This window comes from Vigna unguiculata, chromosome 7 (assembly GCF_004118075.2).
Source record: "Vigna unguiculata cultivar IT97K-499-35 chromosome 7, ASM411807v1, whole genome shotgun sequence".
In the NCBI taxonomy this organism is placed as follows: Eukaryota; Viridiplantae; Streptophyta; class Magnoliopsida; order Fabales; family Fabaceae; genus Vigna; species Vigna unguiculata.
This window is the reverse complement of record NC_040285.1, coordinates 40,219,236-40,241,932: the sequence shown is the minus strand read 5'-3', so window position 1 is coordinate 40,241,932 and position 22,697 is coordinate 40,219,236. Positions and strand designations below refer to the sequence as shown.

Below are 22,697 nucleotides of genomic sequence, written 5' to 3'. Positions count from 1 at the left end.
AATTTTTTAAGTGCCAGAAGAAGCTGGTATGAGATTACTTTGAATTCGTGACCCAACCCAACAAATCCTTTTATTTTCTTCTTGGTAATTTGCAACATAATATGGACCAATTGACCAAAATTTAGCTGACCACTTTTACTGATTACACTCTCCTTTGTACTAATGCACACAATCCCTAATCTTTTTGTTCTTGTCCTGTTGCATTAAATAAACTTTTTTTAATAGACTGGATTTGGTTGATGCTATTTCAATTTCTGATTATATAAATGTATTTTTGAATTTATGACAGATGATTAAAAGGAAACCATTTTGTTTGTTACAATTTTATGAAATCAGTATGACTATATGAATTGGTTTATTCTTCTAACTGTTAAGTACTTATACAATTAAACATATTATTAAGTATACTATATTTTAATATTTCTTAACAAAGAAAAATAGTCACATAACAATTTAAAATAATTATATTTTTAATATATTTATAACAAGAAGATATATGGGATAACTATAAATTAATGTTAAATTTAGGCTTATAAAAATGAAAATTATAATTTCATTATAATATAAAACAAAATACAGTAGAGTGACTATATGATATTTTATAATATTATATGTTAAGTAATTAATTTATATGACGTATCATTAAAATTATAAAATATATTATGTATTAATATTGAAGAATTTTTTTTATATATTTTTAATTTTATTTATGTCAAATCAATCTAACTCACACTTGATTTAATACGAATTTAGTTAGAAAAAAAGACAATGCGGAACCTAATTTACTCTTTTTATGAAACATAAATGAATTATTGAATTAACTAGTTTAATAATATTTTAATATTTTAATATTTTGATTTATTTTATATATTTATAATTAAAAAATAATAAACAATTATATAAGACAATTAATTAAACAAAATTGAATACGTTTAATACACAAGTTTAATGAATAAATTCAATTTAAATAACATTTAAAAAATTAAATTTTGCCAACTCAATTTAACAAAAATCCGTAATCTTTAGAATCCATTATATTACATGTAATATATATATATATATATATTAAAATTATATTTATTAAAAATAAAGTAAAATATATCAGAACAAATAAAAGAATAACTATTGATAAATAAAAAAGAAAAGAAGAAGCAGAGACATCTGATTTTATAAAAAATTTATAAAAGTAATGGTCAATTTTTAAAAATTTAATAAATTATTATATTTAAAAGGTAAAATCGATATTTTGAAAAATAGACACAGAAAGGAAAATCCCTTTATATATTGTTATAGATAAATATTTATAAGACGTGATATATTTATATAATATAGGTAAAATACTTTACAGTTTATTATATGATTATAAATTTTATACTACAACAATAAATAATAGTCTATACTATTATATTCATTTGTATCCATTTCTTATATTTATTTATTTTTAACTTTTATTCTCCAAATAACTACTTTTTTAAATCAAAATAACTATTTTATTAATTTTATATTAATTTTTAATTTATTATTTTTTAAATTAAAGTAATTATTTTTTCTTTTATAATTATAATATTAATAATTTGATTACCTTTTAATATCATAAAAAAAAACACTTTTTTCATTTGTAATAATAAGAGTAATAATTTAATAATTAAAATTTAAACAACTAAATTGATCAGACTCTTCATCTTCTTCCTAGTAACTTGTATACTCTCTGTTTCTCTTATTTCTTGCCCTTTCCCTTCCCCTTTCTGTTCCATGTGCAAACCCTAACGACATACCAATTCGATTCGAAGCAGAAAAGGTGAAATTGGAGTTTCAGAGACGAAAAGAAAATGGCTTACGGTGGTGCAGGTCCTGTGGGTGGTTCGGGCTCTGCATCCACCATTAAGCAAGTGAAATTGGAGAGAGAAAGCGAACTCAGAATAGAAGTGGGTAACGACGCACCACTTCGCCTTCGACTCCTTAACGGAACTGCTGAAATTTTCGGCACCGAGCTTCCTCCCGAAATCTGGCTCAATTTCCCTCCCCGGCTCAAGTTCGCTGTAACGTCTCTATTAATCATGTTTTTTGTTGTGTTCACATCTCTCTCTCTCTCTCTCTCTCTCTCTCTCTTTTTTGACAAGGGTAATGTTACTTTGTGTCAGGTGTTTACTTGGTTTGGTGCGACCATTGAAATGGACGGAGCTACTGAAACTGATTATACTGCAGATGAGGTAAGCCATTGTAGCAGCCTTATTGAATGTTTTATTTCTAACTTGTTGGTGAAGCGAAGAAAAGAAAGAAACAAAAAGAACATAAATATAACACTATTTGAGATATCAGTGATTAGTATAATACGAATTTTTGAGTGCAGACTCCCATGGTAAGCTATGTAAATGTGCATGCCATACTGGATGGAAGAAGAAGTCGTGCCAAAGCTTCATCACCTGATGATTCTGATGCTTCTCAGGTATTTTCTCGTGCTTTTTGCTTGATTGTCTGGATAGTTGACATAAGATTTTAAATTGGGGTTGTGGTTTTGTTCTTCCTTGATATTGTGGGAAATTGCTGACAACTCCTATTGACACGGTTGTGGTTTCATTGTGGTGGTTGAGTCTCTTAAAACGTTGATGTTGGGACCAGAATTGTGGCCATGGACATATCTTAGAAGCTTGGATTTGATATGATAAGTGTTTGTTGTTACTTTTGTGTGAAAAACAATGCTTTATTCGAAGTAAATTGCGCTGAGAGACTTGAAAGCTTGTGATTTTATAGATTGGGATGCTATTCTTTCATGTGTAAGTTGTAAAGCTTGTTGTATGTGAATTTTGTTTTTCAGGGTCCCAGGGTCATTGTTGTAGGACCTACTGATTCTGGAAAGAGTACCTTGTCCAGGATGCTTCTTAGTTGGGCGGCTAAACAAGGTTGGAAGCCTACCTTTGTTGACTTGGATATTGGCCAAGGCTCTATAACAATTCCTGGATGCATTGCTGCCACTCCAATTGAAATGCCCATTGATCCTGTGGAAGGCATTCCACTTGAAATGCCTCTTGTATACTTTTACGGGCATGCAACTCCAAGGTATAACTGATGTAACCTCTATTATACATTGGCAAAATTATATAAGAACTTTCATTGATTTGAGATTTTTAGATTGTTGATAGCTCATTAAGGAAATGGAAATCCAATCTAAATGTATTTGTTTTTCCAGCAACAATGTAGAATTGTATAAAGTGCTCGTCAAGGAGCTTTCAGGGATGATCGAGAGACAATTTACTGGAAATACTGAATCTCGAGCTTCAGGCATGGTGATAAATACTATGGGATGGATAGAAGGAGTAGGCTATGATGTAATTGGTCTTTGAACTTTAACTTATGACTGTAAACTAATCTCTATTCAGACATGTAACTTACTGCTAATTTTGATTATACTGCTCTTTCTTCACTCACTCTCTTGTGTGTGTCTGTTGCAGTTGCTCTTGCATGCAATTCGTACATTCAAGGCCAATGTTGTCTTGGTTTTAGGTCAGGTGTGTGCCATGCATATATATATATATATATATATATATATATATATATATATATATATATATTATGTACTATTTAACATTTGCATCATTCATATTCTGTATTAGTTATGTAATGTATTGAAAGACAGTTCCAATGATCCCCAGTATCATATTTTTAAAATTTCATACTTTCCTTGTACATGATAGTAATTCTTGCATTCTGTAGAAGCTCAGTGTGTCAGTCTTTCTTTTGAACTTCTTATAGGAAAAATTGTGCAGCATGCTCAAAGATGTGCTTAAGAGTGAGCCGAAAGTAGATGTTGTGAAACTTCAAAGGTCAGGTGGAGTTGTATCTAGGAATGCAAAAGTCAGGCAGAAGGCCAGAAGTTATAGGATAAGGGTAAACCTACGTGTCTTCTTTTGAATATCTTCCACATGTGTTAACCTCAAATTGATATTTTCCTTCCTTTTTTTTTTTTTCATTTTTGAGGATTTATATTTAAACTATGAAAGTCTGTTATCTCTGGGAACTTGTTCTTATGAGTTTATTTGTTAATATAGGAGTATGTTACAAGCAATGGTTTTGTATTCTGGAAGATTTGAAAAATCTAAACGGAAAAATTGTTAATTTTAGTGAATGTTTCCATTTTCAACATAAATAGTGAAACGGTTGGTAATTGTTTTTTTTTTTATCTTGAAATTTGCTGCTTCCTCAATATTTATGTACCCTTAGTTGGTGTTTAGAAAGTCTATTCTCGTGCAATCTAAAAACTACATTGACAGTAGAACACTTTTACAAATACGAACAAGTCGTTTATTAGCCTTGGGAAGTGTAGTAGGATGAGGGTTTTCTTTTCTTTCCTCCCTCTGGACACTGTTTAACACAATTTCCTGTTCAACTATTTTTGGTCTAATTGAAATTACTGCCATTTGATTTTGACACAGGAATACTTCTATGGCCTTTCAAATGATCTTTCTCCACATTCTAATATTGCAAATTTTAGTGATTTGTTTGTTTATCGAGTTGGTGGTGGGCCACAGGCCCCACGCTCAGCCTTGCCAATTGGAGCAGAACCTGCTGCAGATCCAACAAGAGTTGTACCTGTAAACATAAACCGTGATTTGCTCCATCTTGTCCTTGCTGTCTCATTTGCCAAGGAACCTGATGAGATCATTTCCAGGTAACTGCGGTTCTGATTTTAATCATTTTTAAGTTTTAAATTGTTTGAACCCAGTAAGTTTGATCCATGCATTTTTATTTTGTTCTAAAGTGATGTGGTTGCTTGTATGTGTGAGGAGTAGTGTCCCTTCTACAAATATAGTGACACTAGAGAGATTTGTGTATCGAATATCTGATAAGCAGTGTGGGGCAAATGGAAACTGGTGACTCTTTATGCTGTTAATTTGAAGTCTACTTGAAATTATCCATCCGATATGATTTGATTTGCTTTTATGGAAATGGTTATTCTTAAAACTTTATTTATCTATTTAATTTTCTGACACTTCTATGCATAAAGTGGCCTGTCTTGAGATATTCCTCGTAAACATTCAAAGCTCCAATTTTATGAATACCTAAACCTCTGTTCTCTATTTTTTTTTTTTTGAAATGGGAAATTAGTTTTAAGCCTCTGAATATTATACCCCTCTTCTCAATTCCTTGCTTCCTACAAGTATACATCTTCTTACCATCTCATGTCTTTTCTGGTGCAGCAATGTTGCCGGGTTCATTTTTGTGACAGACATTGATATTCAGAGGTTTGTATCGTTCCATTTAATGATTCATTTTATTTTTACAGTCTCTGACTAATGCTTGCATTGTTGTTTTTTTACTTACAGAAAGAAGATAACATACCTTGCTCCGTCTTCTGGAGAGCTTCCAAGCAAGTATTTGATAATGGGATCCTTGACATGGCTTGAAACATGAACTAATGAACAGCATTTTACCGGAAAATGTCTCACCAAATTTGTTGTGCTGGTTCGCCAGTTTTGTGTCGTGATCAAATGTAAATACTAAATTTAGCTTAGATCCTCTTGTGAGGTGTTGTTTTGCGTAGTGGGAAGTTCCTCATGTTTTTTGTATCAATGTCAACTTTAAACTTTTTTCCATGTCGGGATAGACAATTTTGTTATGTTTAATTTTAGCATGAGAATATCTATTTTCTGTTTAGATTAGTTTATGTTGCGAAGGGATAACTAAAATATTAGCAGTGTTTTAACTATTTTTTTCTGCTCTTTGTTTTTTAATAGCCGTTGTCGACCATTATTGTGTATATATGTGAGGGAAATTTTCAATTTGAAGTCAACAATAAAAGCAAAATCTCTTGAAAAAACATATTCGTCTTTTATTAAAAGGGTATTTGGAATTAGTTGTTCAATGTTGTTACTTACCAACTGATACTCACATGTTTTTATATTACAATTTGTTTTTTAATTTCTCTATTCAGTCCTTAGATTTTAGAAAATACATTATTTTTGTTAGATATTCAGTTTTACATGTTTTGTTGTTAATATAATTGATCTCTAATTTAGTATATTCATTTAAGGTATCATCGATAAATAGTTTAGTTAGTTAAAGTATAAAATATAAAAACAAACGTACACAAAAATAAAACTTCTAAAAGTTAAAATCACAAGAAGTAGAGAGATTAAAATTGAAGAGATAAAATGTGCAATTTATTCCTAGGATAATGATACTTTAACTCACTTTTTTTGATCCACTTTTAACTCACCACTCTCATCACTCTTAGATCATCACATCACTACAAAAAATTAAAATAGATAATCTAAGGGTGATGAGAGTGATAGGTTAAAAGTGAGTTAAAAAAAGTAGGTTAAAATATCATTTTCCTTTATCCCTATTCATCAGAAACTCTAGATAGACGTTAAATATAAGATATACCCTAGTTTAAGTTGTGATAGGCACACTAATTCTGTGGCTAGATCTAATTTCATTAATATAATTAAATTCAATTTTGTTGAACTTTACAATAGATTTGATCAGTCGTGGAGATTTTAACCAATGCAACTTTTACAAATTTAGAAGTTTTTAAGTGCTCCATAGTTTATTTAGTTTTTAAAGTTTATTTATTAATGTAATTTTTCAATAAAGACAACAAAGTCTTGAATTCAATCATAAGTGACGATGATATTCAACGTTATAAAGAAAACAATGCGATACACAATTTTTTGGTGATATCAAGTATGACCTTTTTTTTTATATAAGAAACAATTTTATTTAAACTAAAATCGAATAAAATTCATATAAATTGTAAAATTTTCAATTAAAATATTTCATAATCATAATTAAAGAGATAACTAAATAACAAAAAGAAATTGAAAAGATTGAGGTATTAAGATCGTGTTAAAAAATTTAATCGTATAGTTATCCATATGGAAATTTAATGAAATTAAACAAGGGTATAATTAAGACAAATATAAAATATTTTTTTTGAAGTAGAAGCATAGTTTATCCAATCCACTTAGCAATCTGAGATTCTATTTTCTTCTCCATTGTTCCCGATGGAAATGGATTCCCTTCCCAACGGCAACAACGCCACCGGAACTCCGATCGCCGCCACCCCCAACCCGGCGCCGCCTCCGCCGTCGAACCTTCCCCAACTGACGGAGTCTCTGAAGCTGGAGCACCAGTTCCTTAGGGTCCCTTTCGAGCACTACAAAAAATCCCTCCGTGCCAACCACCGCGCCGTTGAGAAGGAGATGTCCGCCGTCATCTCCGGCGTCAACGAAGCCGCTGACCTCTCCCCAGATGACGCCGTCAACCATCTTAACTCCCTTGTCTCCCGCTTGCAAGGGCTCAAGAGAAAGGTAAACTGCTGACCTAATTTTCTTGATTTGAATTTCAATTCATCGCGTGATGCAAAATAAAAAATAAAAAAAAAGACGTTTTATTCTCGATTGGCATAGTTAATTTTGTATTCGGAGTGCTTAATAATACTCTGTGTAATGTGGTTAGTGATTACTATGTGTAGTTATGATCTGTAGCATGGTTTTTGGTTCTTGTTGTTCCGATGATTGGTTACGTGTGTTATTAAGTATAACTGTTGCTTAATTGGGAATTTGTGTTCGCCTTTCTTGAGTTTTATGATGATCATGATTTGGACTTTTGTGAAAATATGTTAAAGTTGGAGGAGGGAAGTCGGGCAGAGCATTTACAAGCTCAAAAGTGTCGAGCGCGTCTCGATCATTTAGAATCTGCCGATGCGGAAAACTTGCCAGAATGGAATAACACTCGCTTGAAGCGGATTCTTGTTGATTATATGTTGAGGATGTCATACTATGACACTGCAGTGAAACTTGCAGAAAGCAGCAACTTGCAGGTGATGAACAAGGTGGTCGAATGTGTGATTGTTTGAAATGTACATTTTCTTTTGGTATTGATTCTAACAATAATATCACTTATGTTGGTGTCTCAGGATCTTGTTGATATTGATGTATTCCAAGAAGCAAAAAAGGTTATTGATGCTTTGCAAAATAAGGATGTTGCACCTGCCCTAGCATGGTGTGCTGATAATAAATCAAGGCTGAAGAAGTCTAAGGTTCATATTGCTGTTTGATCTTTTTAACAGTTGGTGCACCATGCCATAGGCTGAGTCATAGCTTAGGCTTTTAGGTTCATATTAATCGGCATTTCTTTCAAAGCATTTGGAATAGGAATTCATCTCAGACATACTGCAACAACAAAATATATTCATATTTAAGAGAAGGATAACCACCGTATTGGTCAAGTATAAAAATGTCTTTAGTCTGCTTAAAGTTTGAAAATAAAAATAAAAATAAAATTATAAACTAATGCAAATCCAGACTTTCTCAAATGCCCTCCAGTACCAATAGAGTTTCTCATAGGATGACACTTGTTAATAATCAATACGCAAATTCAATTTTCAAGGCATCAGATCATATTTACCATTGCTAATTTCGAGTGGTTTAATGATGACAGAGCAAATTGGAGTTCCAGTTGAGACTTCAAGAGTTCATAGAATTAGTAAGAGCTGAGAACAATTTGAGGGCTATCGCGTATGCTAGGAAATATCTTGCGCCATGGGGAGCCACCCACATGAAAGAATTGCAGCGAGTCCTTGCAACACTAGCTTTTAAAAAGGATACCGAATGTGCCACATACAAGGTGAGTATACCTTGTCTTTAAGTGATTTTGTGCATTAGCGATACTAGTGTCTTTAATTTTATTATCTTTTCAATGCAATGGTGTTAGGATTGTATTTATGTTCTCTGTTGTTAGAATTCTAGAACTTGTAATTAGAATTACAATTTGATACCCTTTAGTATCACCCCACATTTGTTTTGCATTTCCTCCCTACCCACTTTTCATCCGAGGATTCAAAGGGGAAGAAAGTCTTCAATTGTTATGTGACTGGAATAGAAAGGGCGCTAATAAGTTCATGATTTTCTCTAGCATGTGACATTTAAGAACGAATTAGTGACTTCTGAGTAATTTAGGCTTGTACTTGTATGTTTAAGTTTTTATCATACATTGTGATTCTCAATTCATGATTGAAAAGTTGAACGGCTGATCCATGATGTGGTTTGGGACCTGATAACTATGTAAATGTCAAAAACACAGTACAAGATAGAGTTGTTTCATTTTCTTGCTGTTAAAAACGTTCACTTCGTTGTACAAGAGCATGTAGTCCTTCAAGTTAATTATATATACTTTACTCTAAAGAAAAGAACGGAATGGCAGCCAATATGCTAATTGATATAAACTGTAAATGTTTCTAGTTGTTAATAATTGTAGTCAACAAATCGAACTGTGTCTTAATCCTGTAAGTTGTGCTATATTCTCTAGTTGCAATAATCGATTGACTTTTACCTAGCGCATGTCATATGTAATTCACGGCCAAGAAAAAAGAAATCCTCTATTGATTAGGTTAAAAACAACAAATATTATTTGCACGGGTTATTATGTTCCACTGATCACTTGTTGACGAAGATTTTCATGCCTCTAGTATTGCACACAAAGTCTATGTAATTCTTTGCCAGAAATTTTGCTTCATATTGCATTATTGTCTTGAGGAGCTGACATTTCAGCACTAAAATGTTTTAAATTTTCTCTTACACGTTCTTTTACAGGTTTTATTTGAAGATAAGCAATGGGATTTTCTAGTGGACCAATTCAAACAGGAGTTCTGCAAGTTATATGGCATGACGTTAGAACCCTTGCTCAATATCTATCTTCAAGCCGGGCTTTCCGCTCTCAAGACACCGTATCCATTGACAACTTGAACTATTGATTATCATCTGGAAACACTTCTTTTAATGCTAGATGCTTCTATGCTGTGTGTGGATAGCCATATTTGCATACATATAACTGAAACAACCCCGCCATCCTTCCCAAAAATTCTTAAAAACACTTGGACTTTCCTTATCCTTTTGAGGGAATTAATGGTATTAAATGGTTTGCCTACTAAAGGAAATTCCTTTTGATTGGGGTGGTTCGATTCCTTTTTCATGCAGTTATTTTAAAACCCTCCATATATATTAAAGTTGAAAAGCATTCTTTGTATGAAATTTCATACTTGACAGACACTGATAATCTGTCTTGAGCCCTTATGGATCAAGTCATGATAATGACCTTGTTGTGAATGATTTCAAGGCTCATACTTGTAATACTAAAGCCTCTTGTAAATTTGATTGGTTATTGTTAGTGTATGCATTGCTAAAGCTTTGAGATATGTCCCTTGACTTGATAAAGATATTGTTACGAGGATGATTGCACAAAAGAGGACCCTCTATCACAGGAAGCTTTCCGCACATTAGCCCTGCCATTGCCGTACTCAAAGCAGCATCACTCTAAGCTTGTTTGCTATATAACTAAGGAGTTGATGGACACGGAGAACCCACCGCAAGTCTTGCCCAATGGATATGTTTATAGCACTAAGGTTCCTGTTATTGTAGACACTCTTCTAGATATTCCATGGATAAGCATATTTTATGAGGCTAATTTTATTAGTTATTTGGTGTTCTTTGCAGGCTCTTGAAGAGATGGCGAAGAAGAATAATGGTAGAATCATCTGCCCAAGGACGGGTTTAGTTTGCAGCGATACAGATCTGGTCAAGGCATATATTTCATAAATCTGTATACTTAAAAAGGTATGATTCATAGTTGAAAATGTCAATCTTGCCTTGGCTTCAAGCTACCATGGCTGTTTGATTGTAATGTTTTGGCAAATTACTCTGATGGGCTTCCGTTATTATGTCCATTCTTTTGCTTGTGTTCCTGTGTTTACTCAAACAAACTTGTACATATGTTAGATGTTTCAAACTGTAACTGGGATATGACGTAACCTTGTGCATACATTGATTTGTATTTTTCATAGTAATGAACTTCTGTCAGTGCCGCTGTGGTTTGTTCTGAACATACCACGAGAAGGAATTTCATAGAGAAGGAAAAAAAAAAAGGAAGGTGAAATGAAGATGAGTCATGGAATAGCTAAATGTGTGTATTTCTTTTTAGAGATTTTAAAGTTACGTGTGTGCGCTGGTGTCTGTTCTGTGGCTAAAATTGTATGGCTTAAATTATAATGAGTATAACTTTTATTTTATAGATTGGTTTTGAAAGAATGAGTGAAGTCTAATTTTTTAAACCATTGAATAAATTATCTTTTGATACAAATTATTAATTAGTTTTTAAAATGGTAATTGTAAAATAAGTAGTTCACTAAATTATAATTAGAAGATGAGAGCAACATTACATTACCTACACCCAAAATTCTGTATTTTCTCATACGTAAAAATAACGCCTTGTTTAATAATGCACACTACTTTAAACATTTACAATCACGTGTAAACAAACTCTTCATATAAGTGTTATTATGAAGAAATAATATTTGTCATCACGTCCTTTTAATGCAAGCATGAATCAATAAGATTAAAAAAACTCAAACTTTGTTATTTTACCATTATCAACTAATTCATCGAACACTTTTTTAATCAAATAAATTAGTTTAAAACCTGAAATTTGTAAGTTAGAAACACATTACCTTATTATATATTTTAAAAGATCCAATATACCACCACATTTGACTATTTTAAAATTTTTCACAACATAATTCATTAGTAATGGAGAATTAAAATTAAAGATGAGGATCATGGATCGATCATAATTAAAATTTAGATTATTAAATAGTAGAGATAATTAACAGCTATTTGATTTGGTATGATTTATTGATTGATAAATTGAGAGAATTGTTAACGATCACCTCATTGTTTCCTTCTTTTCCATTTGGAATTATCCCAACTGTAATACAAACCATCTCATCTCATCTAACCGACCAATAAATGCGTTAATGTCCTTTTTCGATATCTGGTATCACATCGAATTTTGTACACTCCTTCCATTTGAATCCACCAATATGGAATTTCTACTGGATTCTTCTCAAAATTAGTAAAAAGAATAAGTTGTAGTGAGTCTGTTCGTTCTCAATGGAAATGCCTATAACAACTGTTTGAGTCTCTGCAAATTCAAACACACTGCGAACAAAACCATAAACAAACCACGAATTGAGTTTGAGATCGACATTTTTTGTGTTCTGTCATTTACGATTTTGCTTCTGTCTATATATAGTTGTAATGACTCTATACATGAGTTTCATTCACTCCAACATTTTTCATTCATTTGATTCTCTCTGCATGGAATTTGTTTGAATTCACGTTTCATTTATTCAAATGATTATTTTATTGATTTCTTTTTAGTTCTGTTCAGTTGACTTTGGCCATTCTTTTTAAGTAAAAATAATTATTTATATAAAAAAATATATATAATGTTTCTAATTAAAGTAGAGTAATTTCCTTAAAAAAAACGTCATCTAGAGGACAGAAATAAAAAGCATTTAATACTTGTTTGAATACATGTGAAATTAATTTAATGTTTTATTTAACAAACTTAATTAAGTTTCCATTCATTTTGATTTAAATATTTTTAATTGTCTATATATTATAACTTTTAGATGGTACATAGAAGCTATCATATTAAAATAAATAATTAATTAACTCTTCTTTTAAAAAATAACGGTTATATATAATGTTTTTACTGCTATTTTTAGAGAATTATATATATATATATATATATATATATATATATATATATATATATATATTTCTCTCGTTTTTGTGATTAATTGCTTATATAAATAATAAAATATATATATTTGGGCTATTCAATTAATATATATGTAATATTACTTATTGAATTCTATTGTGTTATTTGGTCCTTGTAAATACAACACTGATCTTTTTATATACATAATATATTCGTAATTTATTTTTAAATGTAAAATAATAATTAATATATATATATATATATATATATATATATATATATAACAATATATAATAATTATCACCAATTTTTGTGTCCACTTTTCAAAATACTAATTTTATCTTTTAAATATAATAATTTATTAAATTTTTAAAAATTGACCGTTATTTTTACAAACTTTTTATAAAATCAGATGTCTCTCTTCTTCTCTTTTTCTTTATTTATCAATGATTATTCTTTTATTTGTTATGATATATTTCACTTTATTTTTAATAAATATAATTTTAATATATATTAACTTAATAACATTATAATATTATTACATACTAATATAATATCATGCATATTTAAAAAATACATACACACAAGCGCGATAGCGCCTGTGTTACGCTAGTATAAATAATGATGTTTATGTTTCTTATAATTTTAAGTAGATATTAATTTCATCATTTATAAATATTTTTTTTATTTTAAAAATTATATTTACTAAAATTAAACTAAAAAATATGTAAATAAAATTAAAGTTTCATAATAAAAAATAAACAACTATATTATAAAAGAAAGTTAAAAAACAAAAAAAGTGTATCACTTTATTGAAATCTAGAGTTACATATTAAAAATGTTCTATACATATAATTAAGGAAAACATTTTATTTTTCTTATATACTTTCTTGATACGATTTTTTTAAGTAACGCATCCCTTTGAATTTTTTGTTATTATATAGGCTTTGCAAATACGACTATTACTTCGTATATTTTTCAGTAATGATATAAAATGTTTCTTTGATTTTGATTTGATATGGTATTACAAATCTTCTTGAACGACTAGGAAAAATTCTTTATTTTCTTATACGTAAAAATTGCCTTGGTTAATGCATATTATTTTAAACATTTACAATCACAAGATAAACTGACTCTTTATATTATTGTTATTACGTAAAAACTAGTAAAAACATAATTACGCGCAGGTATGTTTTTTTTCTTTTCATTATAGTAAAAATTTATTAAAAATAAAATAAATTTTATTGAAAATAATTATAAAACTAAATAATTTATATTTTTTTATTACGTAAGTAGTTTTTTATTATAAATAATTATTCAAATTCAATAAATAATTATTAAAAAGGTAAAATTAGAAAATAATTTTTTATTATAAGTAATTATTTAAATTTAAAAAGGTGATTAACAAAAACTAAAATTAAAAAAAAATGTAAATACAAAAAAAAATGAATTAACTTTATATAATATATAGACAGTATTTGTCATCACGTCCTTTTAACGCAAGCATTAATCAATAACAAGATCGAAAAACTTGTTATTTTACTTTTATCAACTAATTTATGAAACACTTTTAATCCAATAAATTAGTATAAACATGAAATTTTACCTTATTAACCTAAAATTAGTTCGTCATATCACAATATACCATCAAATTCGGATATTTAAAAAGATGAGAACATAATTCTTTAGTCTCGCAGAATTAAAGTTAAAGACGAAGAACTTAGATTGATCATAAGTAAAATTTGGATTAAGCAATAGGCATAATTAACAAGTATTTGATTTGGAATGATTTATTGATTGATAAATTGAGAGAATTGTTAACAAGAACCCCATTGTTCCCTTTTATCCCAATTGGAATTGTCCCAACTATGATACAAACCATCTGCTCTAACAGACCAATAAATGCTTTGATGTCCTTCTTCGGTAGCAGGTTTCACACTGAACGTTGCACATTGCTTCCATTTGAATACAGCAGAATGGTTCTCCATGTTCAGAAATTTTAGGTACGCATTCCTATTTCCAGGACGAATTTCCACTGGTTTTCTCTCAAAATCAGCAAAAAGTAACAGTTCTGGTGAGGCTGGTGGCAAGTCGTTCTCAATGGAAAGCCTTATAATGTTTATATCTACATAACTGTTTGAGTCAGAATATGCAGAGATCCAACTCTGCAAATTCAAACACACTGCAAACAAAACCAGAAAGGAAACACGAATTGAGATTGAGATCCACATTTTATGTGTTCTGTCCTCTACGATTTTGATTATATATATTGTAGATGAGTTTCATTCGTTCAAAAACTTTTGATTCATTTGGTTTTGTCTACATGTAATTTATTAGGTAATTTATTGAAATATTAATTATTCAGATGATCCTATTTTGGTAGGTGTGTTAATTTGGTCTCAATTTTTTAAAATGTTTCAATTGTATTCTAACTTAGGGAGAAGTGATTCAATTAGTTTCTTTTAAACAAAAATTGTGTCATTTGTTAATATGTGGTTTTTTAAAAAAAAGACTAATTTTTTAAAAAAAAATTGTGTAAAAGTTTTTGTTGTCACATATCAGGTTATTGGTATGAAACGCGATGACCCCGTTTATCTTACATGACAGGACATTGTCTATTACATGTCTGTGTCACATGTTATTGTCTTGATTTCAATCCAATTTTTATATATGTCTCTTTGATTTAATTTAATTTTTACATATATTTCTTTCATACAATTTAGTTACAACTTTTTTTTAAATAGAACAATATTATTCCTCTCTCTAAATTGAAGTCAAATTTATTATATGTATAAATATTTTACAAATATTTTTTTATTAAAAGTAACATTTAACGTATTATACTTTTTTATTAAAAGTAATGTTTTAAACTCTAACGGTGATATGATATAACTTGTGCATTCATTCATTTGTATTTTTTTTTTATGTATCTAAATTAAATATTATTTTTATTATATTTAAATGAATAATCTATTTGAATAAGTATAATTATTTGTTTAATTATCTAGAATCATAAATATAACATTTAAATAAAAAATAAACTTAACTTAAGGAAAACCAAATAATTAATTATAAGTTTTTTTTTACTGAAATTAATTAATACAAATAGAGATAATAATAAAATTAAAAAATTAATATTTATATATAACATTAACATAAATTATTAATGATACCTAATAAAATAAAATGATTATATCATTAAAATTTATAATCAAATTTTGTAATTATATAATATATTAGGATGAATCGAATATTTTTGTCATGAATCAAACACAAGACATATTTTACAATATAATATTATTTCGTAAGTGCCAACTAATATTTTAGTGAAGAAAAGTAATTTTTTTAACTATTAAATTTTGATAATTTTTTTCTACTTTCTGAGTTAACATTTTTTAAGTGATTTTCTATTTTTATATTTTTTATTTCTCTATATTTCAAAACCAATTAGAAGATATCACCTAAAATTATAAAAAAAAATTTGTCAAAATATCATTATCTTTTAGTGAATCATTCTACTTAGGTTATCATTTTTTTCGTTTAAATTTGTATTAAAGATATTAATATAATTATTACATAGAAATAATTTTTGTCATCGCGTTCTTTTAATGCAAGCAATAATCAATAAGATTAAAAAACTCAATCTTCGAAAAATGCACAACATAATTATTTAGTGAGGGAGAATCAAAACTGAAGACGAAGAACTTAGATTATGATGATAATTAAAATTTGGATTAAGCAATGGAGAAAATTAACAGCTATTTGCTTTGGTATGATTTATTGATCAATAAATGAGAGAAATGTTAACAAGGAACCCAATTCCCCCTTTTATCCCAAGCTTTAGAGTCCCAACTATGATATACACCATCTGTTCTAACAGACCAAAAAATACGTTGATGTCCTTTTTCGTTACCTAGTATCAAATCCACCAGAGTGGTTCCCCATGCCCAACAATTTTACGTAAGCATTCCCATTTCCAGGGCGAATTTCCACATCTTCATCCTCAAAATCAGCATAAAAGAACAATTTTGCTGAACCTGGAGACAAGTCGTTCTCAATGGAAATGCCTATAACGTTTATATCAATCGAACCCTTTGAGTCAGAATTTGCAGAGACCAAACTATGTAAATTCAAACACACTGCGAACAAAACCATAAACAAAACACAAATTGAGTTTGAGGTCGACATTTTTTGTACTCTGTAACGACTCTATAGATGAGTTTCATTCCCTCCAACACTTTTCATTCATTTGATTCTCTCTACATGGAATTTGTTTAAATTCACAACGTTTCATTTATTGAAATGATTATCTTATTGATTTTTTTTTACTTCTGTTTAGTTGACTTTGATAGTTCTTTTTAAGCAAAAATAATTATTTATATGAAAAAACATATATAATGTTTCTAATTAAAGTAGAGTAATTTCCTTAAAAAAACGTCATATAGAGGAAAGAAATAAAAAGCATTTAATACTTGTTTGAATACATGTAAAATTAATTTAATGTTTGATTTAATAAACTTAATTAAGTTTCCAATTCATTTTGATTTAAATATTTTTAATTGTCTATATATTATAACTTTTAGATGGTACATAAAAGCTATCATATTAAAATAAATAATTAATTAACTTTTCTTTTCAAAAATAACGGCTAGATATAATGTTTTTACTGCTATTTTTAGAAAATTACGCACACATATATATTTCTCTCGTTTTTGTGATTAAATACTTATATAAATAATAAAATTATATATATTTGGGCTACTCAATTAATATATATGTAATATTACTTATTGAATTCTATTATGTTATTTGGTCCTTATAAATACAACACTGATCTCTTTATATACATAATATCGTAATTTATTTTTAAATGTAAAATAATATATATATATATATATATATATATATATATATATATATATATATATATATATATATATCAATATAATGATGTTTATATTTCCTATAATTTTAAGTAGATATTAATTTGATCATTTATACATATTTTTTTTATTTTAAAAATTATATTTACTAAAATTAAACTAAAAAATATGTAAATAAAATTAAAGTCTCATAATAAAAAATAAACAACTATTTTATAAAATTTAAAAAAAAACAAAAAACAAAAATAAATAAAGTGTATCACTTTATTGAAATCTAGAGTTACATATTAAAAATGTTCTATACATATAATTAAGGAAAGCATTTTATTTTTCTTATATGCTTTCTTGATAGGTTTTTTTTAAGTAACGCATCCCTTTGAATTTTTGGTTATTATATAGGCTTGCAAATACGACTATTACTTCGTATATTTTTCAGTAATGATATACAATGTTTCTTTGGTTTTGATTTGATATCGTATTATAAATCTTCTTGAACGACTTGGAAAAATTATTTACTTTCTTATACGTAAAAATTGCCTTGGTTAATGCATATTATTTTAAACATTTACAATCACAAAAATAATCTAACTCTTGATATTATTGTTAGTACGTAAAAACTAGTAAGAACATAATTACGGGCAAGTTTTTTTTTTCATTATAGTAAAAATCTATTAAAAATAAATAATTTTTATTGAAAATAATTATAAAAAAATTATATAATTTTTTTATCATGTAGTAGTTTTTTATTATAAATAATTATGAAAATTAAAAAAAATTAAAAAAAATAGTTCTTTATTTTAAGTTATTATTTGAATTTAAAAAGGTGATTAACAAAAACTAAAACTAAAAAAAATGAAAATAACAAAAAAGTGAATTATCTTTATATAATAATAAAGATAATATTTGTCATCACGTCCTTTTAACGCAAGCATTAACCAATAATAAGATTTGAAAACTCAAACTTGTTTTTTTACTTCTACCAACAAATTTATCAAACACTATTAATCTAATAAATTAGTTTAAAACATAAAATTTTACCTTATGAACTAAAAACTAACTCGTCATATCAGAGTCAATACACAATCACATTCTGATATTTAAAAAATATCACAACATAATTCTTTAGTTATGCAGAATAAAAATTAAAGACAGAGAATTTAGATCGATCATAATTAAAATTTGGGTTAAACAATACAGATAATTAACAGTATTCGATTTCCTATGATTTATTGATCAACGGAAATGCCTAGAACGTTCATATCTATAGAACCGTTTAAATCAGAATATGCAGAGATCCAACTCTGCAAATTCAAACACACTGTAAAAAAAACCAGAAAGAAAACTCGAATTGCGATGGAGATCGACATTTTCTGTGCTCTATCATTTACGATTTTGCTTCTATCAATATATAGGTGTTTGTGGGGCCTCTCTTGATGAGTTTCATTCAGTCAAGGACCATTATGATTCATTTGATTTTGTCTACATGTTATTTATTTAAATTTAAATTTAGCTTTGATCCTAATTAACGGATTTTGGTGTCATTCTCATTATATATAAAAATCTAAATAAGGCCATAACTAAAATATTAATGGTGTTTCATAAAATTATTAATTCAGATAACTGGAAAAAAATTGTAAAATGACCAAAACATGTTATACAAAAGCCCAAATTAGACCATAACTGAAAAATTAATAGTGTTTCACAAAATTATTAATCTAAATAACAGAAAAAAAAAATTGTAAAATAATAAAAACATGTTATTGTGTAAAGAAAAATAATTGTAACAATTTCATAATATAAAGATATTATGATATAACGATATAAAAATATAATAATATGACTATATAACAATATGATTACAATATGATATAACACTAACACGACATATGACATGAAGTTAACATGATATAACGATAACACAATATATGATATGACAATGTAACAATATGACGATACAACAATATAACATCTCTTCCCTCAATTCTATATGAATAACTTTTCTATTAAATATAAACTTCATTAAGTTATAGAGCTTCTAGATAAATCTAGATTATATCTTATCATTTTTTTTTTTACTTAAACTCCGAAATTTAGCCTTTGTCTTCTTTAATTTAATTGAGAAAAAAAATTAATTGGGAAAAAAAAATACATAAATCGAATATAAAATCGAAAGGATTCACAATCAATTCCAATCCAATGAAGAAAAAAATATTGTTTCAAAAGGACATTAATTACTAATATTCGAATAAAGAAAGATTATTTCTAGAAATACATCGATGAGCAATTCGAGTTATGACTATAATATTCAAATTTTGAAATAAAAAATGTCCCATCTATAAAAATAAAAATTGAAATATTTTGAAAAAAACAATATTTTTTGTCAAAATATTTCAATTGGTACACTAAATAAATAGTACAATTATGAAACTTTTTGTACAATTTTATTTTTAATATAACAATGTAACGATATAACGTTAAAATTATAAAATTTTATACTAATAAATTATTAAATTATAAATTATAAATCATAAAATATAAAATTTTAATTTATAATTTATAATTTTTTAAAAGTAATAAATTAATAAAATTACGATAATTTAAACAGGTAACATGTTAAAATAATAATCATATCTGCCACTTAAAACTTAATGACTATCATTTAAGTCAACAGAACAAAATTAAAAAAATATTCAATTGAAAATTTTAAATGTATTAAATACTCGATAAACCATAAAAAATTAGAAATTCAAATGAAAGTTTTCAATTTTTTTATCGTAACATACAACATAATAAAACTTTACTAAAATATATATATATATATATATATATATATATATATATTTCAGAAAAAATAATATTAATTTATTAAAAAGAAAACATCATTTAAATTATAAAAAAAAATAAGCATCTAATACATTTGGGACACCGGTGAAATTTATATATAGCGGAAATATACCGCATATATATTTCTATTTGTATTTCAAGAAAGTAGAATAATCTCTTAAAAAAAACATCAGTAAAAAGTGTAAAGAAAAGAAAAAAAATATATATTTAATATTGTTTCAATACATAAGAAATTTTCGTTTAATATTTTATTTATCAAACTTAATTAAGTTTTAATTTTTTTTCTAATTTCAATATTTTTAATTGTGTCTATTATAACTTTTAGATGATAACATAGGAACTATACTTTTTACATAGCAAGTTTTCGATAAAACAATAAAAAAAATAAAATGGGTTACGTGTGTATGCATACGTGTTCAATATTTTTATGATATAAAAGAATAATTAAATTATTATATTATTACTATCATAGTGTATATATTTTCAATTGTATTTCAAGAAAGCATAGTAAGTTCACTCGAAAAAGTCATTAAAGGAATAGAAAAAAAAAAAAAAAAAACATTTATCACTTGTTTTGGATACAAGTGAAATTTATATGTAGTGAAAATGTACAGTGCATACATTTCAATTTGTATTTCAAGGAAGCATAGTAACTTCTTTAAAAAAACGTCACCAATAGTATAGAGAAAAAAAAACATTTAATACTTGTTTGCATATGTGAAATTCATTTAATATTTTATTTATTAAACTTAATTATGTTTTAATGTTTAATTTAAATATTTGTAATTGTGTTTCAATAAAGAAGAGTAATTTATTTAAAAAAATACTTAATAGTTTTTTGATACATGTGAAATTGATATGCAGTGGGAATATATGGTGTATAAAATTCCATTTGTATTTTAACCATTTACAAGAGGTGCGAAGTTACCAGTTCAGTTGCTTCTTCAACCATTCACAATCAGTGCTTTTAAATCTTCAACCATACACGAATGCTTAAACAACACCAAAACACAAGCACTGGGATAAAAACATGCTCGGTATGAATTCCAATAATCAAAGAAGACCAGATCTGAAAAACTGCAATATATTTAACTTAAACTTCTCAGAAAACACAAAATATCATTACAGAGCAAAGATTCAAAATATACATCAAAAAACCCTAACCCTGGTGAAACAGCTTAAGAACTGGTAAATTTGGTGACAGCCTTGGTGCCTTCAGAGACGGCGTGCTTAGCTAGTTCACCGGGAAGAACAAGACGAACAGCGGTCTGGATCTCCCGCGATGTGATAGTAGGCTTCTTGTTGTAACGAGCGAGCCTCGATGATTCTTGAGCGAGCTTCTCAAATATGTCATTGATGAAGCTGTTCATGATCCCCATTGCCTTGCTGGAGATTCCAATGTCAGGGTGAACCTGCTTCAGAACCTTGAAGATATAGATTTTGTAGGTCTCCACATTCTTCGCTTTTCTCTTCTTCTTCTTGTCACCGGAGGTAGCATCCTTAGGGATCTTCTTCTCCGCCTTCGCTTTCTCCAGTGTCTTCTCTGCGGGTTTTTTCTCAGCAGGTTTCTTCTCACCCTTGGCCATGGATTGATAAAGAAGAAGGTTTGAGAGGTTTTGAGAGAAAATGAGGAGAATACAAAGGTTCAGTGATGTGATGTATGTAGCATAAAAGGTGTTGAGTGGTTTATATAACAATGGTTCCTGGAAGCTGATTGGTTGGGCTTGTGTCACACGGATCCATGTCGTGGCAGGATGAATTTTGGTTTTGGAGGGAGATTTCCGTATTTCAAGTTAGTGTTTTCATTTTTTTTAATTTTAGAATAATGTGACTTATTTGGCGGGGTATTTTTGGGGCGTTTGCATCTTTGAAAATAAAATTTAAAAACTAAATAAAATCAAACTACTGTTTATAAGGTATACACGGCAAAATATTTTTTGATTGAGTATATATATATATATATATATAACAAATTAATGAATTTTATAATTATTTTATTATAAGTGATTATTTAAAGTTAAAAAGGGTAATTACCAAAAACATTGAATTCTAAAAATAACTAGTGTAACAGAGTCGCGACACGCCTGTGTATATGATGTTTTAAATATGTGTGATATTATATTAGTAGGTGATAATATTATAATGTTATTAAGTTAATATATAAATTAAAATTATATTTATTAAGAATAAAGTAAAATATATCAGAACAGATAAAAGAATAACTATTGATAAATAAAGAAAAAAAAAGAAGCAGAAACATCCGATTTTATAAAAAGTTTGTAAAAATAACGGTCAATTTTTAAAAATTTAATAAATTATTAAATTTAAAGGGTAAAATCGGTATTTTGAAAAGTGGACACAAAAAGGAGAATCCCCTTTATATATTGTTATAGATTATTAAAAAACATA

At 27.8% G+C, this 22,697-nt stretch overlaps 4 protein-coding genes across 5 annotated transcripts; 2 read left to right on the top strand and 2 right to left on the bottom strand.

Annotated features, from left to right (window-relative positions):
* Positions 1 to 1,676: 1,676 nt before the first annotated feature.
* Positions 1,677 to 5,678, top strand: LOC114191005 (protein CLP1 homolog). The gene is made up of 10 exons (XM_028080124.1): positions 1,677 to 2,039; positions 2,142 to 2,210; positions 2,351 to 2,446; positions 2,816 to 3,057; positions 3,188 to 3,326; positions 3,450 to 3,506; positions 3,751 to 3,885; positions 4,431 to 4,666; positions 5,196 to 5,240; positions 5,322 to 5,678. Exons 1-10 carry the CDS (start codon positions 1,830 to 1,832, stop codon positions 5,407 to 5,409), a joined length of 1,317 nt encoding a protein of 438 aa, XP_027935925.1. The 5' UTR covers positions 1,677 to 1,829; the 3' UTR covers positions 5,410 to 5,678.
* A 1,266-nt stretch (positions 5,679 to 6,944) lies between these two features.
* LOC114191007 (protein MAEA homolog) lies at positions 6,945 to 10,909 on the top strand. Of its 2 annotated transcripts, none has more exons than XM_028080125.1 (7): positions 6,945 to 7,310; positions 7,628 to 7,834; positions 7,919 to 8,041; positions 8,443 to 8,628; positions 9,594 to 9,727; positions 10,216 to 10,402; positions 10,494 to 10,909. In XM_028080125.1, exons 1-7 carry the CDS (start codon positions 7,005 to 7,007, stop codon positions 10,593 to 10,595), a joined length of 1,245 nt encoding a protein of 414 aa, XP_027935926.1. In that variant the 5' UTR covers positions 6,945 to 7,004; the 3' UTR covers positions 10,596 to 10,909. The 2 variants fall into 2 exon arrangements, with proteins under 2 accessions (XP_027935926.1, XP_027935927.1); XM_028080126.1 differs by having other exon boundaries at positions 6,946 to 7,310; positions 7,628 to 7,822.
* A 3,413-nt stretch (positions 10,910 to 14,322) lies between these two features.
* On the bottom strand, positions 14,323 to 14,819 carry LOC114192728. The gene has a single exon (XM_028082525.1). The coding sequence runs from the start codon at positions 14,790 to 14,792 to the stop codon at positions 14,379 to 14,381; it is 414 nt and encodes a 137-aa protein (XP_027938326.1). The 5' UTR covers positions 14,793 to 14,819; the 3' UTR covers positions 14,323 to 14,378.
* Positions 14,820 to 21,306: 6,487 nt separating this feature from the next.
* LOC114190600 (histone H2B.10-like) lies at positions 21,307 to 21,944 on the bottom strand. The gene has a single exon (XM_028079551.1). It carries the CDS (start codon positions 21,872 to 21,874, stop codon positions 21,467 to 21,469), a length of 408 nt encoding a protein of 135 aa, XP_027935352.1. The 5' UTR covers positions 21,875 to 21,944; the 3' UTR covers positions 21,307 to 21,466.
* Positions 21,945 to 22,697: the final 753 nt, after the last annotated feature.

Coding starts and splice junctions, on each gene's coding strand:
- LOC114191005 (XM_028080124.1), top strand. CDS start 1,830: ATGGCTTACGGTGGTGCAGGTCCTGTGGGTGGTTCGGGCTCTGCATCC. Junction 2,040..2,141: donor CTCCCCGGCTCAAGTTCGCT/GTAACGTCTCTA, acceptor ACTTTGTGTCAG/GTGTTTACTTGGTTTGGTGC. Junction 4,667..5,195: donor CCTGATGAGATCATTTCCAG/GTAACTGCGGTT, acceptor TTTCTGGTGCAG/CAATGTTGCCGGGTTCATTT.
- LOC114191007 (XM_028080125.1), top strand. CDS start 7,005: ATGGAAATGGATTCCCTTCCCAACGGCAACAACGCCACCGGAACTCCG. Junction 7,311..7,627: donor TGCAAGGGCTCAAGAGAAAG/GTAAACTGCTGA, acceptor AATATGTTAAAG/TTGGAGGAGGGAAGTCGGGC. Junction 10,403..10,493: donor GATATGTTTATAGCACTAAG/GTTCCTGTTATT, acceptor TGTTCTTTGCAG/GCTCTTGAAGAGATGGCGAA.
- LOC114190600 (XM_028079551.1), bottom strand. CDS start 21,874: ATGGCCAAGGGTGAGAAGAAACCTGCTGAGAAAAAACCCGCAGAGAAG.
- LOC114192728 (XM_028082525.1), bottom strand. CDS start 14,792: ATGTGGATCTCAATCTCAATTCGTGTTTCCTTTCTGGTTTTGTTTGCA.